The sequence below is a fragment of the Cervus elaphus genome, chromosome 26 (genome assembly GCF_910594005.1).
Source record: "Cervus elaphus chromosome 26, mCerEla1.1, whole genome shotgun sequence".
NCBI lineage: Eukaryota > Metazoa > Chordata > Mammalia > Artiodactyla > Cervidae > Cervus > Cervus elaphus.
Genome location: NC_057840.1, coordinates 34,591,093 through 34,608,800, shown reverse-complemented (window position 1 = coordinate 34,608,800; position 17,708 = coordinate 34,591,093). Strand labels below are relative to the sequence as shown.

The 17,708-nt window shown below is 42.0% G+C and overlaps 1 protein-coding gene across 5 annotated transcripts in view; it reads right to left on the bottom strand.

Annotated features, from left to right (window-relative positions):
• PLEKHG1 (pleckstrin homology and RhoGEF domain containing G1) overlaps positions 1 to 17,708 on the bottom strand; it is a 240,714-nt gene that overhangs the window by 63,686 nt on the left and 159,320 nt on the right. For all 5 annotated transcript variants that reach the window (XM_043887987.1, XM_043887984.1, XM_043887986.1 and 2 more), the window contains one exon: positions 3,371 to 3,471. In XM_043887987.1, the coding sequence (XP_043743922.1) occupies positions 3,371 to 3,471 (101 nt within the window). The remainder of the gene's footprint in view (positions 1 to 3,370; positions 3,472 to 17,708) is intronic.

Genomic DNA, 17,708 nt, shown 5'->3' with positions numbered 1-17,708 from the left:
TTGTTGTACCCCTGAAACTAACACTCCAGTATAAAATAAAAAGTTAAAAATAAACAAAATAAAAAAATCAAAATAGGCTGGGTTGGTTTTCTAGCTCTATGTCCTTGAGCAAAGGACTTTCTACACTGTTTCCTCTGTCCAAACAATGTGTACACATTTTGCATCTTATCTGCCTCAGAGCTGTTGAGAGGATGAAAGGAGACGATGCACGTGCAGGAGATTTACCACTGTGATGTACCAAAGGGACAGGCATGAGCGCCATCAGCTAGAATTGTGTCACCTCTGATGACTCACATGTCATCATCACCCTGACTCAGGTTCACTTTAGTCACGTCTGATTTCCTTGTTCAGCAAACACCAAAGAGAAAAGCACAGAGAACAATTCAGGCATATGAAGACCTGTCTTCCAACTTTGTCAGCTGTCCCTTCTTGCTGACATTGGGGGGCTACTTCTGTCTTGTTTTCCTTTAAATTAGGAGACACAGGAAGCTTTAAACTCCAGGGAGTAGAAAACCCTTCCTGCCTGGACTATGCCACAATGCCACAAATCAAGACCTGAAAAGCAGGGCTCTGTTCTGGCAGGAGGGAATGTGGCTAGGTGCCTGGGGCTTGGAGTCAGAGAAGCCCAGACGTATATAAAGCGATAATGCACATAAAGCTCTATGGCCTCTGGCATGGACAAGTACTAGATAAACAGTCATATAGTCAATGCACAGCCAAACCACCAGAAAGCTGAGGCCAGGGCCTCCCAACACGAGGCCTGATTCCTCTTCCTAGGTTATTGTACCATCAGGGAGCTCTGGGTGGAGAAGCCACTCACGGTTCCTCGGACTATTACCCTCAGAGTTGCTAAATGAATCCGGCTCCAACATCAGCACGTTACTAATGCACATGCAGATTCTAAATTCCCTAATTCCATTTTCTAATGCCATTCCTCTATTTTCTTATTATTGCATTTATTTTATCTAGACAGTATTTCTCAACCATGGCTGCACATCTATTGTTGTTGTTCAGTCGCTAAGTCATGTCCAACTCTTTGTGACCCCATGGACTCCAGTAGCACGCCTGGCTCCTCTGTCCTCCACTATCTCCCAGAGTTTGTTCAAATTCATGTTCATTGAGTCAGTGATGCTATCTAACTAACTCATCCTCTGCCGCCCCCTTCCCCTTTTGTCTTCTATCTTTCCCAGCATCTGAGGACCTTTTAAAAAATCCTGATGCCCTGATCCCACCACAGACCCATTAATTAGAACTTTTGGGGGCAGGAGTCATCATATTAAAAACAAAACAAAGCACAATCCTTCCCAGGGAATTCCAATGTGTAGTCCAGGTTCAGAACCGCTGTCTTGGAACATACAAATTGGTTTTCAAAGTCTACTGAGTCCAATGAAAGAGATGTTGCAACACTGGCTTTTTTCATGTCCCAGGCTTTCAAAATTAAGGGACAGGTTGATAATTCAAATGTGTCTTCCAGAGGCCAGGCTTGGGATAGTGTTAGGGATCCACACGGATGTTAGGGAAGGCCAAGGAGATGTGGATCCTACCCTCAAGGAGCTCACATATACTAACTTCAGTATTATAATTTACACTCTGGTTGGGTGACCCCATGATCGGGCATTATAGAACTTTCTAAGGAGGTTTTACTGTAACTCTGGGCTTCCCAGGTGGTACCAGTGGCAAAGAATCTCCCTGCCAATGCAGGGGACACAAGAGATACAGGTTTGATCCCTGGATCGGGAAGATCCCCTGGAGGAGGGCATGGCAACTCACTCCAGTATTCTTGTCTGGAGAATTCCCATGGACAGAGGAGCCTGGGAGCTACAGTCCATGGGGTCACACAGACTCAGACACAACTGAAGAGACTTAGCACACAGGCAGGCAATAAACCTTATAGAGATAGGAAGATGTGAGCAAGACTTGAAATGAGGGAGGGCATTATGACCCAATAAACCCACTGTAAGTTGAAAATGTCAGAACTCAGAAATGCATTAATGACTTCCCCGGTGGTCCAGTGGTTAAGAATCCACCTGCCAATTTAAGGGACAAAGCTTTGATTCCTGGTCTGGGAAGATTTCACATGCCGTGGGGAAACCAAGCCTGTGTGCCACAACAACTAAGCCCATGCTCCAGAGCGTGTGCTCAGCATCAAGAGAAGCCCCTGCAACTAGAGAGTAGCCCCTGATCACCGCAACTAGAGAAAGCCTGCAAGCAGCAATGAAGATGCAGCCAATCCAAAAATAAAGTAAATAAAAAATTTTAAAAATGCTTTAAAATACACTTGATCTACTGAACACAAAAGCCTCACCTCACTTACCTTAAATGTGTTTAGAACACTTACATTAGCCTCCAGTTGGGCAAAACTATCCAACCCAGAGCCTCTTTGTAATAAAATGTTGACTATCTCATGCAATGTATTGAATACTGTACTAAAAGTGAAAATGGAATGGTGTAAGTGTATTGGTTGTTTACCATCATGATTGCATGCCTGACTGAGAGCTATAGCTCACTGCCTGGGGGGGTTGGACGGGCGGGGGGAAATCAAAATTCAAAATTTGAAATACGGTTTTTACTGAACAGATCTTGTTTTTGCACCATTGTAAAGTAAAAAAAAAAAAAAAAACAAACAAAAAAACCCCAAAAAACTCACGAGTTGAAACATCATAAGTCGGGGACCACCTGTATCCTATCTAAAATTCCCCAAAGAATATAGACAGGACCCAGTTGGCATGCAAACCCAGATACGTTGGAAACCAGAGTCTGTGCTCATTACCTGCCTACTACCTGGTCTTCCAAGAGGTACTACAATATAATAACTGATTTGCTCACTCCATCCCCTTCAGCTCCCTGTCTGTCTTGTTTCCTGTGGTACTTTTCTAAGCCCCGTGCCTGCTACACAGTAGGTACTCAATAGATGTCTGAATTAAATTAAGTACTATAAATTTTAATTATTAATTTGCATTAATATCTGTTATGATTAAAGTATTTATTGTTTGTTTACTCTCTTGCCCACTCCTTAGGCAGAGAAAAATTTTTAGAAAATCCAGTGGGAGTGGAGATGCTGGGGGACTGAGGCAGCATATATTTCTGGATGCCCTGTTCACCCTGTATTGTGGAACAAAGATGCCTCTGTTCTGTCATGGCGTATAGGTCTCTTCTCTGAGCCAGGAGGATAGAATGGGATGGGATTCTGAATTAATCTGAGACTCACATACAAACAAGGATGTTTCCAAGTAGAAAACTTCACGGCATGATAGCTCACAGAAATTGATGAAGTAGAATCAGGGATTTCTGGTAAGTTTTCTGAGGCCACCTTCATTTGAGAAAAACTCAGTGTTCTTATGTGAGAACAATCTTCTGAGTATTAACTTACCTATTAAAGTGGTAGATATCCTGTATGTTTCCAAAAAGGGCTGATCTTTCATCTGTCCCCAGAGGAAGTTTTGTCTGGTCCCTGATACAGTCAAGGTAATCCTGTGAAACCAACAAGAAAGATGTCATAAACATTCCTGTTCTTTTCCAAGACATCTTTAGTTATGTGTGGTGAACCTTTCATATTCGTTTCAAGTAATTATTATGCTAATGTGCTCATTAACTCTACCGTGAGAATACAGAATCTCTTTTATTAATAATGATAATATTTCCCTATTTATAGAGCAGGGAGTTTGAACAAGGAGAAAGGGTGTATATACATTAAAATGTGTGTGTGTGTGTGTGTGTGTGTGCGTGCGCGCGCGCGCGCACATGCGCACATGATCAGTAGTGTCTCTGTGACCCTCATGGACTGGAGCCCACCAGGCTCCTCTGTCCATGGAATCCTCCAGGCAAGAAGACTGGAGTGGATTGCCATGCCCTCCTCCAGGGGATCGTCCTGACCTAGGGATCGAACCAGGTCTCCTGCATTGCAGGCAGAGTCTTTTATCGTCTGAGCCACCAGGGAAACCCTATATTAACATATCTACACCTAAAATGTATTAGTACTTCCCTAGGTGGATAACATAATGACCATGGTTACCAATAAAGTCAGACTTCTGGCATAACAACATTGCTTGCTGTCCCCTCAACTGATATTAATATATGGTAAAAAAGATACTGCAAAATTCACACAGTGGGAAATCAGGAATAAAATTGTGAAATGCAAAGAAATTGTTTTAAACATCACCTTTTTAAGTCAGAAAGCTGTTGTGAAACTATGGAACTAAATGCATCCTCAAATGCTAGTTTAAAAAATGCTTTCTAAACATTATATGTTTTTTTAAAATAAACATATAACTCACTCATGTGATCTAATAGACCATGTTAAGGAGCTATGAACTGCACTGAAATGATTTTATCCATTTTAACACGGCAGCAACTCCCAACTGAGCTGACGTGGCGTGGGCTCAGGCCCACAGTGGGTTAAATGGACGTGGCTTAGAAGCTATTTGAACTGCTGAGAGAGGGGAAAACTGTTCTCCATGCTGTGTGCCGAGTCCCTGAGTGTCCCCCTTGCCCCAGCCAGACTTGAAAAGAGAACTCTGTAGGAGGCAAGAAAACAATAAAGAAAAAAGTGAAAACAGCTGAAATAACGTAAAATCAAAAATAAATAGTCTCCCGCCCTGGGCTGAACAATTCAGGATAGTTCTCCACCAGACGTCACCCGGAGCTCTGCAGCTCCTTGGGGAAGTCTCGGCAGGGGGGGAAAGTCAGCCAGACCCTGAAAATCCCAGCCCTGGACTGCATTCCAATGACCAGTCACAAACACAACAATATTTAGGCGCAACTAGTGAAAGGAGAAGCTGAAATGTGAAAAGCGGCAGATAATTGTTGCTTTTGTCTTTTAATAAGCCACAGCCTCCCCCTTGTGCCCTTCATGCTCCTCAAATGAAAACCAGGCCGGGCTTCATCAGGAACTGTCTCCCTAGCCGGGCTCACAGACTGCGTCAAATAACTAACCATTCTGGTTCTTAACCATCATGGTCATGCAGGAAGTGATGTTCATAAGCCTTTTTATGTTTTAACAAGCTTGATGGTGACGTCTTTTCTTCTTCAGAAAGCGGTCCTCTCAATAAGAAATTAGACTTACAAGGTTTAAGTGTGTAATTGCCATTAAAAACCCACAAGAGCAAGACCCAGCCTCCTTACTTTTATGACTGGAACGATTATAGGGAGCTTCAAGTACCTGTACAGGCTCTAGAGATAATGCCCAAATAAAAAATTGTAAAGAAGGCTAGAGTTGAAGGAAGAGGGCATTGTGAGCAAGTATGAATCAAAGTGAGGTGTCCTCAAAAAGACAAATACGTGTGTTTCTTGACAGTTTCATAAAATTACATGTGGTCCAAAGAGATGGGCTGCTAATAGTTACCTGCGCTGAATGCTTATATTTGATAGCTTTTTTAATACTTTGATTAACATTTTAAAAGGACACATCACTGGGCTTTCTATTCTGTTCCATTGATCTATATTTCTGTCTTTGTGCCAGTACCATACTGTCTTGATGACTGTGGCTTTGTAGTAGAGTCTGAAGTCAGGCAGGTTGATTCCTCCAGTTCCATTCTTCTTTCTCAAGATTATTTTGGCTATTCGAGGTTTTTTGTATTTCCATACAAATTGTGAAATTCTTTGGTCTAGTTCTGTGAAAAATACCGTTGGTAGCTTGATAGGGATTGCATTGAATCTATAGATTGCTTTGGGTAGAATAGCCATTTTGACAATATTGATTCTTCCAATCCATGAACACGGTATGTTTCTCCATCTGTTCGTGTCCTCTTTGATTTCTTTCATCAGTGTTTTATAGTTTTCTATGTATAGGTCTTTTGTTTCTTTAGGTAGATATACTCCTAAGTATTTTATTCTTTTTGTTGCAATGGTGAATGGTATTGTTTCCTTAATTTCTCTTTCTGTTTTTTCATTGTTAGTACATAGGAATGCAAGGGATTTCTGTGTGTTAATTTTATATCCTGCAACTTTACTATATTCATTGATTAGCTCTAGTAGTTTTCTGGAAGAGTCTTTAGGGGTTTCTATGTAGAGGATCATGTCATCTGCAAACAGCGAGAGTTTCAATTCTTCGTTTCCTATCTGGATTCCTTTTACTTCTTTTTCTGCTCTGATTGCTGTGGCCAAAACTTCCAACACTATGTTGAATAGTAGTGGTGAGAGTGGGCACCCTTGTCTTGTTCCTGATTTCAGGGGAAATGCTTTCAATTTTTCACCATTGAGGGTGATGCTTGCTGTGGGTTTGTCATATATAGCTTTTATTATGTTGAGGTATGTTCCTTCTATTCCTGCTTTCTGGAGAGTTTTAATCATAAATGAGTGTTGAATTTTGTCAAAGGCTTTCTCTGCATCTATTGAGATAATCATATGGTTTTTATCTTTCAATTTGTTAATGTGATGTATTACATTGATTGATTTGCGGATATTAAAGAATCCTTGCATTCCTGGGATAAAGCCCACTTGGTCATGGTGTATGATTTTTTTAATATGTTGTTGGATTCTGTTTGCTAGAATTTTGTTAAGGATTTTTGCATCTATGTTCATCAGTGATATTGGCCTGTAGTTTTCTTTTTTTGTGGCATCTTTGTCTGGTTTTGGAATTAGGGTGATGGTGGCCTCATAGAATGAGTTTGGAAGCTTACCTTCATCTGCAGTTTTCTGGAAGAGTTTGAGTAAGATAGGTGTTAGCTCTTCTCTAAATTTTTGGTAGAATTCAGCTGTGAAGCCATCTGGTCCTGGGCTTTTGTTTGCTGGAAGATTTTTGATTACAGTTTTGATTTCCTTGCTTGTGATGGGTCTGTTAAGATCTTCTATTTCTTCCTGGTTCAGTTTTGGAAAGTTATACTTTTCTAAGAATTTGTCCATTTCATCCAAGTTGTCCATTTTATTGGCATAGAGCTGCTGGTAGTAGTCTCTTATGATCCTTTGTATTTCAGTGTTGTCTGTTGTGATCTCTCCATTTTCATTTCTAATTTTGTTAATTTGGTTCTTCTCTCTTTGTTTCTTAATGAGTCTTGCTAATGGTTTGTCAATTTTGTTTATTTTTTCAAAAAACAAGCTTTTAGCTTTGTTGATTTTTGCTATGGTCTCTTTAGTTTCTATTGCATTTATTTCTGCCCTCATTTTTAAGATTTCTTTCCTTCTGCTAACCCTGGGGTTCTTCATTTCTTCCTTCTCTAATTGCTTTATGTGTAGAGTTAGGTTATTTATTTGGCTTTTTTCTTGTTTCTTGATGTAAGCCTGTAATGCTATGAACCTATCAGCAGATGAATCGATAAGGAAGCTGTGGTACATATACACCATGGAATATTACTCAGCCATTAAAAAGAATTCATTTGAATCAATCCTAATGAGATGGATGAAACTGGAGCCCATTATACAGAGTGAAGTAAGCCAGAAAGATAAAGAACATTACAGCATACTAACACATATATATGGAATCTAGAAAGATAGTAACGATAACCCTATATGCAAAACGGAAAAAGAGACACAGAAATACAGAACAGACTTTTGAACTCTGTGGGAGAAGGTGAGGGTGGGATGTTTCAAAAGAACAGCATGTATACTATCTATGGTGAAACAGATCACCAGCCCAGGTGGGATGCATGAGACAAGTACTCGGACCTGGTGCACTGGGAAGACCCAGAGGAATCGGGTGGAGAGGGAGGTGGGAGGGGGGATCGGGATGGGGAATACGTGTAAATCTATGGCTGATTCATATCAATGTATGACAAAACCCACTGAAATGTTGTGAAGTAATTAGCCTCCAACTAATAAAAAATAAAAAATAAATTAAAAAAAAAATAAAAGGACACATCAGGTGGTCCAGTGGTTAAGACTTTCTGTCACCAATGTAGGGGCGGTGAAGGTTCCATCCCTGGTCAGGGAACTAGAATCCTACACACTGCACAGAGTGGCCAAAAAATTAAAAAAGTAAATGAGCCTTAAAAAAATAAATAAAAAGACACACCATATGCAAAATTAAGAAGGTAAAACAGAAGGTTGCAGATGAGTATGAAATTAAAAAAGTAAAATGGAAGATACTGGCAGGCATGACCTACCTACACCCAACAGCAGCATTAAGGCTGGGACAAAGCTGCTGTGGGGATGCCAAATTCACCTGAACGGCTGCAATGGGGTTTAAGGAGAAAAGGAAGAATCCTTTTTCTCACTTCAAGCGTGAAGCTGGCCCATTGTTCAGAAACCTGATACTAAATTCTTCATGTCAAGGAAGGACCAAGTTGAGGGAGTTGAAGAATTTCATCTGGGGTGAGAGACAAAGAACCATGGCCCACTTCCAACAGGGGATGGCCCATCCCCAGATCAAAGAGTTTCAATACCCCAGAGTCCCTGGTGGAGGAACTATATTTTAAAAGCTGCTTGCTTTCTGAACTCATTGAGAAATAGATTGTTAGGAGTCCAAAGTTTCGCAGGCCACTCCAGAAAACAGATCAAAGCCATAGGGCCACAACATGTTCCCCCACTGATCATAACTAAGTCTTTTAAATATGATACTTTAACCCCAAACCAGTTACTGGAAACTACTGTAGCAGGCACTGCATTAGCAGCTGTAAGCATCTGAAGCCAAAATGAGAGGCTTGAAGCTCGGTGATAATAATAGTTCATTCTGTGCTCAAATGACAGGGTAGATACACCAATGAAATTTATTAGAGCCTGTCATGCTGCTTATTAATTTTATTGGCTTGATGTCAGCACCTATGGTTACCCCACAGTTAACAATGATTAATTTAAAACTTTTGCACTGAAAATAATTATTCTCTAAGAGTATCAAAGAAGTCACTCAATGCTAAGGAAGGTAGGAAGAGATACACACAAAAAAATAGCTTTACACCATTTGAAAAAGGTTTTATTATAGTACTATGAATTTTGCCTAAAGTATTTCTTCTCTAATCAGCAGTTCCACCATTGTAAGATTTGTACACATGTGCTCTCTTCTTGATAACTTTTTCATTTCTGTGATGTCTGTTATAGAAAATATCCAAGTAAACTTGAACTCAGTGCTGTTTGAAGTGTGGTAACGGATAGCAAGCAATTTGCAATCTACTGCTGATCTACAACAAGGTCAGTTCAGAAGTTGAGACTAAGCCTGTACAGACTTCTATAGCATTTTGACAGAAGGATGTTTTTTGAATCTAATAAAAATTCAGGCTTGTATTTTGCATATCTGTTATCTTCTATTTTGTTTTTCTAGTAATTCTTTTTTTGTGTGTGTGGTGTTTTACAAAAATGTCAGTGTGTGGCTGATAGGAACACACACACACACACACACACACACACACACACACACTCTCAGACAGTTTGAGAAGGTCTGGTCTAGACAACAGTCCAGTAGAGATGCTGGAGAGAGGATGTTTTCAAAACTGGGACAGAATTCAAACTCAATGTCCTCGGAAGCTCGCTTTATTTAAGATGCCTTGAAAGAATTAAGTTAATGTCCCTGCACCTAGCCCCCCCTTTCCCTCTAAAATAATGCTTGAAATGTTTAAAAATTACAAACTGTTTAACGTGAAAATAAAGCTAAACCATAAGACGACAAAAATTTATTTAGATCAGCATCTAATTTTTCTACTATTTCTCTCTCTTGAAGATAGTCATATCGCACAAACAAAATGAAGAAAAGGTTCTGTTCATAAATCCTTTTGCTCGGGTTTCAAAATTTCATCTCTTTGGCTTACTCTTTTTGGTCTAGTTTTTGTGTTAGCATTTCCAAATTCCAAGCCCTTTGATATAATCCCTATGTAAGATTACTGGTCTTTATTTTGGGGGAAGCATCTTTTTCAGTTTTTCCAACACCTCCACCTTTTCTAGAAAGTAATCATTTGTTTATAGAAAACCTGCCTGCAAGTTTCATGTATTACTTTGGGAATGATGTTCATACGACAATAACTTACATTTGTATGTCAATTTACAGTTTAAAAGCACATTCACATTTATTCATACAAACACTACCCCCCACTTTGAGGTCATAAGGATGCATGTCAAATTCTGTTTTACAAGCTAGGAATAAATAAAATGAATAAAACATGATCCCTCCCTCCAAGGAGCTCCCTGCATAGTTGAAAGACAAATGTAAACAAGTAAGTACAATAAGGTGTTCAGGCAGCATGACTGATAAATATTCAGCACTAGGGAGACAGGAGGCAGGAGAGGAAGTGGGTAATTCCAGGGCAGGGAGAAGTCTTCTAGAGGGGGTGATGGTGGAGCTGAGTCTTTAAGGATGACAGAGAATGGAGAGAAAGGAGGAGGAGACACAACACCCAGGAAGGCAGAGAAGAGTAAAGGGGCACATGGTAACAAAATGCAGGGTGCAGCAAGGACATGAAAAGGAGCTGAGGGACTTCCCTGGTATTCTAGTGGTGAAAACTCTGCGCTTCCACTGCAGGGGGCACGGGGTTGGATGCCTGGTCAGGGAACTAAGATCCTTTATGTGGCATGAAATGACACCCCCCCCAAAAAAAAAATCAATGAAAGAAGCACAGATGGGCTGAGCGAACAGGACATGAACAGCGCACATGCACAGATCCTGGAGGTGGGGCTGCAAAGTGAGAAGCACTAGAGTCAGGACAGGCTTGATCATGGAGAACCTTCCATGGTCTGTAGGCAACTAGGAAGGATGCCATGAGACCAAAGGTCACTCCAGCATCAGAAAATGGAACATTAGGTATAAAACTGCCAGTGCCACACATATATCCATCCATCTGTCCGTGCCATCTATCATCTGTTCCTTCATCCATCCATGAACAGGCTGATGGGAGGTGCAGGGAAAGAGCAGACAGAGGGAGGAAATCTAGAATGACAGGAGGGCGTAACTGGCAAAGGTGAGCACAGAAGAAGATAGCAGATGACCATGAGAGCCCAGGTGAGGGGACGAGATGAAAGGCAAGAGGACAGGAAGATAAACACCACTCCCAGGATGTCTGGGCAGGGGGCCCTCTCTCTCTAACCAAGTGAACCCTGGTCAGTTTTATTTTATGCTGTAGAAAACAAAATTCTAACAAGTCAGAGCATAGGAAATAAGAAATTCCCTCTTCCTTCTCAAGGGCCTCCCCATCTCTCTCCAGAGATAACTCTGATTAGAGATGTGGTGTGCATGCTTCTGGGTGATGTTCCGGGGCATAATTATATCTGGAAAAATTATATCTGGAAAAGATGCTATGCTTGATTCACAGCTTTGTTTCTCCATTCAGAACATACATAACTCTTATATGTAAACATAATTCCTTTTCGTTCTTTATAACAACTGCATTGTAGTCCACTCAATAGCTTTATTATAATGTACCTAGTTAATGAAGATATTGGGAGAGGCACAGACCTAGTGGTAGTAACTGTGTTGAGAAGGGACCCCTGTCCCTCCAGCGGCTCACATGGGAGTAACAGAGAAAGAAAGAAATCTCAGTGTAACAACTTAAGTGTTATTTAAGAAGAAGAATTTATAAAGGGCTGTGAGAGTATAGAAGAATACATTTTCAAATGAAAGAACCCTTTTATCTTTCTTCCAAATAAACCACTAAATGGGGTTTACAGTAAAAGTTCCTGCTGCAGCCTACAGATAAAGCATCAGAAGTCTAATCTTCACGTTAATCTCTTTTCTTCCTCCATTGCTATCCACGAGGGAGGAAGATATAGCTAAAGAAATGGGAACGGGGGCAGGGGGTGTGTGTGTCTCTGGCCACCCCATTAGACTGGAAACAAAAGCTCCAACTGTGGGAACGATGTTGTTCCTGAATCTATAGAACTCCCCTCCCCCTGGAGAACTGTACTGAAAATACAAAATGTCATCAACAGGACAAATCTTTCTGCAAACTTTGTTTCAGAGAATGAGGGAGGGGAAGAGAAAGGAGGAGGACCAGGGGGAAAGAGAAGAGAAAAAGAAGAGGAAAGAAATGAGGCAGGAAGAGAAAGAGGGAAGAAAGCGTGAAAGGGGAGGAAAAAAGAGAAAGAAGAAATGCACACGCAAGTGCAGGACTGAAACCCAAATGAATTTCCAGTTTAAAGGAGCTTCTGTTGCTGATATCAGTTTTCATTAGTTTTCCTAATTGATGGTATAGAGGCTGATCTTCATTGGCCATATGTGGAAGTCAGTATCAATGCTCTGAGATATTTGAGTAAAGAATTAAAAAAAAAAACAGGGAACTTTCAGCCTGATTTCCCTTCTACAATAGTTTCAATACCTAAGACATCAGTAAAAAATGTCGGGAATGGCCTTCATGCTAAGCTGTGACAAATGACACCTGAGACAGCTCAGTTCTCTCCATTGTTTCACTTCTTCCTCCTGAAAGAGGTTGGGGGGAGTAGGAGGTGCCCCCTGGAGAGGAGACGGGAGGACAGCTGGACCTGGAAAGGGGGAGGGTCAGGCAGTTTGTCCCAGAAACAGAAACTTGGGGGTGGGGCGGGGACACAGGAGTCCTGTTAAAAACAGTAGTCCTGAGTAGTAAGAGCAAATACAGTACTGGGGAATATTTGTTTGGCTTTCCTCTAAAACTGTAAGCAGAAAATCATTAAGAACTGGCAGCCTACAGGAGTCTAATGATAGAAGCAAGATATCAAGAAACAGCATTCCCCTTTACATATCAAAGTCCTTAAAGCCCATAGCGGCCCACCTTTGGCTACACTTCTGACAACCATTATAAAAATAGTCAGGGCTTCCTTGGTGGCTCGGTGGTAAAGAATCTGCCTGCCAATGCAGGAGACGGGGGTTCCATCCCTGATCTGGGACGATCCCACATGCCTCGGAACACCTAAGCCTGCGTGCCACAACTATCGAGCCAGTGCTCCAGAGCCTGGGAGCCGCCAATGCTGAGTCCACATGCGGCAACCACTGACGCCCGTGGGCCCTAGAGCCCATTCTCTGCAACAACAGAGGCCACAGCACTGAGAAGGGGGCACATTGCAAATACTGATGGGCCCCTGCTCACAGCAGCTAGAGAAAAGCCTGTGCAGCCATGAAGACCCAGCATGGCCAAAAACAAATAAATAAAATTAAAAATAATCAATTGTCTTTACTTACTTCATATTCTTATCAGGATGAAGAATTTGATGACTATAAGCAAATCTAACCATGTCACAATTAAGAAGCAGGATACAAATTTAACACTAAAATTAATCTCTTCTATTACCCTTTAGTTATAACAAAAAAGAAAATTTCTTAGAAGAGTTCCTTCTGTAATAAACACAGCAAAAAAAACCCCAAAAACAAAAAACCCTTAATGTTTTGTTGCTTTGTTAAATCTTTATTCTAAAAATTGTGCTTAGGGTTTCCAAGTTCCACTGACAACGTTCTCATATGCTAAAGCTCTTAAAACAAGAGAGGTGGACAGAGACCCATGAAGAGATATGTTGAGATATCTGCTGTGTGTTGAGATATCTTTCCATACTTATTTGAAACCTACCATTCTTTTTTTTCCCTCTGTACTCTTTAATCATCATTTCTAGATACCAAAAAAGGAGTAAAAGCATTTCTGGGATAATCTGTGTGCTTACTGAATGTGCGTAAATATAAAATATGTTCAAAATCTTTAAAATGGGCAACCAGAGAGTTTGCCAGGCTGCCTGCAGAAGGGCATGGCACCAGGGGCCTGGTGGGCGCCGACAAGACAGGGCAGAATGTTTATTAACCACTCCGTTGAGTCCTCTGGTCATCCTATTTTTTTTTTTTTCTGACTCTTGTCAGGCTTTCCTTCTCACTGGGTTACCTTAGCATTGTTGTTTAGTCACTAAGTCATGTCTGACTCTTTGTGACCCTGTGGACCATAGCCCGCCAGACTCCTCTGCCCTTTGGATTTCCCAGGTAAGAATAAGAATACTGGAGTGGGTTGCCATTTCCTCCTCCAGGGGATCTTCCTGACCCAGGGATCGAACCCGACTCTCTTATGTCTCCTGCATTGGCAGGTGGGTTCTTTACGGCTGAGCCACCTGGAAGCCCCTTCCTTAGAATATACTCCTCCCCCCTTTCACTCTCCGAGTAAGAAAGCTGACAGATGCAATTAGATGTGACTGTAATCCTTCAGGAGGGAAAATGAAGAAAAGGCTGATGAGGCGACAGAGGGATGTGTGTCCTGGCAAAGCTTTAAGTACTGAAAATAAGAACCTGATTCATCTCAATTACAATCTTGGCACTGCTGCTGTAATTTGAAACATGGTAATTAAGAAAAATTAAATAAAGCCCAAGGGGCTCTGTGTATGGGGAAGAAAATAAAAGACCAGTAAGATAAATGTCCATTATTAGATCATCTGAGGTTTAACTCCTCCTCACTGCTATTTACTACTGCTGCTATTATCATCATTACTATTACTATTATTATCTGGTTTGGGGCTAGGTACTGAGCTCACTACTTTATATGCATTATCTCATTTAATCTTCATAGCAACCCCAGGAGGTGAGCCCCATTATTAATCCCATTTTGCTGGATGCTTAGAAAAGTTCAATTGGGATTTCCCTGGGGTCCAGTGGCTAAGACTCCACTCTCTATGCAGAGGGCCCAGGTTCCACTCCTGGTCAGGGAACTAGATCCCACTAAGAGTTTCAATGCTGCAACTAAGACCTGGTGCAGCCAAGTAAATTATTAAAAAAAAAAAAAAAGGGTTCAATTGCTCCCCAGAGAGTAAGTGACTTAGCTACATTCAAACCTTCAAACCAGTACCAGCTATCTACAGCTTGGCGCCCAAACCCTGTACCACTGCTTTAAAGGTTTTAGTTCTTAATCAGGTGGCTCAGGGGTAAAGAATCCACCTCCCAGTGAAGGAGACACCGGAGACCTGGGTTCGATCCCTGGGTCGGGAAGATACCCTGGAGAAGAGAATGGCAACCCCCTCCGGTATTCTTGCCTGGAGAACCCATGGACAGAGGAGCCTGGCAAGCTACAGTCCATGGGGTTGCAAAGAGTCAGACACGACTGAGCATGTACCCACGATATCTTCAGACAGTAGGAAAAGTTTGCTGTTGACTTTAGGACTACATACAGTTTTTATTAGGTATGAGTTAGGAGCCTACTAAAATGACAGCTTTCACTGACTAGGTGACTGTCACGCACCAGGACTGTCATGTACTGTATCTGAATTAACATTAGTCCATTCACAGGATGGGCTCAGCAAGTAAGGAATCCACCTGCTACAGAGGAGATACAGGAGATGCAGGTTTGATCCCTGGGTCGGGAAGATCCCCTGCAGGAGGAAAATGGCAACCCACTCCAGTATCTGTGCCTGAACAATCCCATGGACAGAGGAGCCTGGCAGGCTATGGTCCACAGGGTGGCAAAGGGTTCGATATGGCTGAGCCACTGAGCACATTCACAGGATGAACCCACTTCCTTCACATTTCATCAGTCCACACCCCAGGCCTGCTCTTCCATCAGCCAAGCGTACCAGCTCTCAGCCATGTGGCATTTTACTTTCAACACTGGCTCATGCTTTCCCGTCTTGCTCATAGGTTCTCTTCCTCTCATTTAGTGCATCCTACCTCCCTTGCCAGTGCCCCCCAGGGTCGGTCATTTCACCCCTCTTTATTTGCATGACTTTACATAGCTAGCTCGCCCCTTAGGAACGCACTTCTTTACAAAGTCAATCATGTGGAAACACTATAAATGAATTTTTCCTGTTCTCCCAGCACCATGCTACTTTTAAGTATATTAAAAAAAAAAGTATACAATGGAGAGGCTGGAAAGCAGAGAGTTTAAAAGCTACAGAGTCAGCAATCACTATAAAATGAAATCAATCAGCAACGAAGAGATAAACAGCAGCTCTGAAAGCACAGCTTTTAGAGGAAAGGGTTGACGTGCTGACAATATACAACAAGGTGCAGCGTCCGTGTAGCAAAGCTTCCTTATGAATGTGGGTGAGTGACCCTGGAAGGGGTTTTACTGCTTCACAGGGGAGCCTGGACCATAGTCAGCTTATTAGAGTAACAAGCCTTTGACAACAGTCAGTCTGGATATTTGTCTTCAGTGCTCTGACCAACTCCATGGGAACTCTACCCATCACTTTGTACACCGATGGCTTAAAGGTTTTCACTAAACATCAAAAGGTGGCCATGGATTTGTCAGCAAAACATTTCCTGTTTGCATGAAAAAAAGCACCCATACCTCCCCTGTGGGCTTTTAATTCTAGAGCATCAGACATTTGGAAATAAGGACACCAAAGAATGGTCCATTAAGACAGATACAGTCCATTTTGCCACATACACGTGACCAGCGAGTGTATGCTTGACCTAATGATGTGCAGGGCAGTAATTAACTTTATGACTTATTTAATGAGTTGGAACACTTTCCAGTTTCGTACTGAGACAGGAACTGTGATATAGGTAATTTCCATACCAATTGGTCTGTATACAGTAGGTGTTCAAATAGCGTTCACTCGATGGAGGAAAAAACAAGGCCTTAGACACTGAAGCTTAGTTAAGATTTACGCTAATTTGATTGGAACTCTAACCTGGGAACAAAATATTCAACCAAGCCCCCAAGACAGGGGTTACCTGGACAGTATTAATAGAAAGAGGAAAAAGCTGGAAGACATTACTCTTCCTCCCACTACTGAGTCAGACAGTTTGATGATGACCCTCGAGGTCAAGCTATTCTACTTGAAAACTGCAGTACAATGAGGCTGGATATTTTAAAGTAAAGAACCTGAACAAAGAGTGATCCCTTTATGGGCAGCTTTGCCATGAGGATGACTGTGATTATACCCTAGCGGCATTAGGTAATTCACTGCTAAATATGGAAATGCATAGGGGAAACTGTTCCATTCATTGTACTAAAAAAACAGTGAGCAGCCCTCAGGAATGTACCTTATTGCTTCTCTGACTACACTGCTGTTGATCTCATCACAGCACTATCTTAACCAGTTATTTATTGACAGAGAAACAGCGAAGGGCTTGGTGACCTCCAGCGAGCTGGAAGAGGTGCTAGGTGGAGGGTAAAATGGGGTGCAGGTGGGTTGGCATGATGGGATGTGCCCCAGAAACTTGACTTTCCGGAAGAGTACTGGGCCTCTTGCTCAGTTGTATCTGACTCTTTGTAAGCCTGCCAGACTCTTCTGTCCATGGGATTATCCAGGCAAGAATACTGGAGTGGGTTGCCATTTCCTGCTCCAGGGGATCTTCCCGACCCAGGGATTAAACCTGCATCTCCTGTATTGCAGGTGGATTCTTTAACCGCTTAGCCATTGAGGAAGCCCAAATGTAGATTCTTAAAGTATAGACTCCTCTGTCCGTAGAATTTTCCAGGCCAGAATATTGGAGTGGGTAGCCATTCCCTTCCCTAGGGGATCTTCCTGACCCAGGCGTCCAACCCAGGTCTCCTGCATTGCAGCCAGATTCTCAACCACCAGGGCCTCTTAAATGGGGTAAATTCAAAAATCTCCTTTTGTTTTATTGGAACCCTGGTTCCAATTTCAGGGCCCAGAGAGTAGGACGTGTGATTTGGAAAAAAAATAATTTTTCTCTTCTCTTCAATCCAAGCACAATGTCCACGGCCGTCTTGCTACTTAGAACTGAGAGAGAGCGAGAGGCAATGTGCCCTGTCTTCTCACGGGTCACCATCATTACACATTCCTTTCTTACTGCCAAGACTGTCCCCTGCTGTCCTAACCTGGCTGACTCTTCCTTCCAGGAATCTCTCTCTGATCCTCCCATCTCCAGTCTGGGCCAGGTGCTCCCCAGAGCGTTCACATTTATAATTCCATGATAAAGGAAGCCAGAGGAATCAATGCCTAGGGCTCTA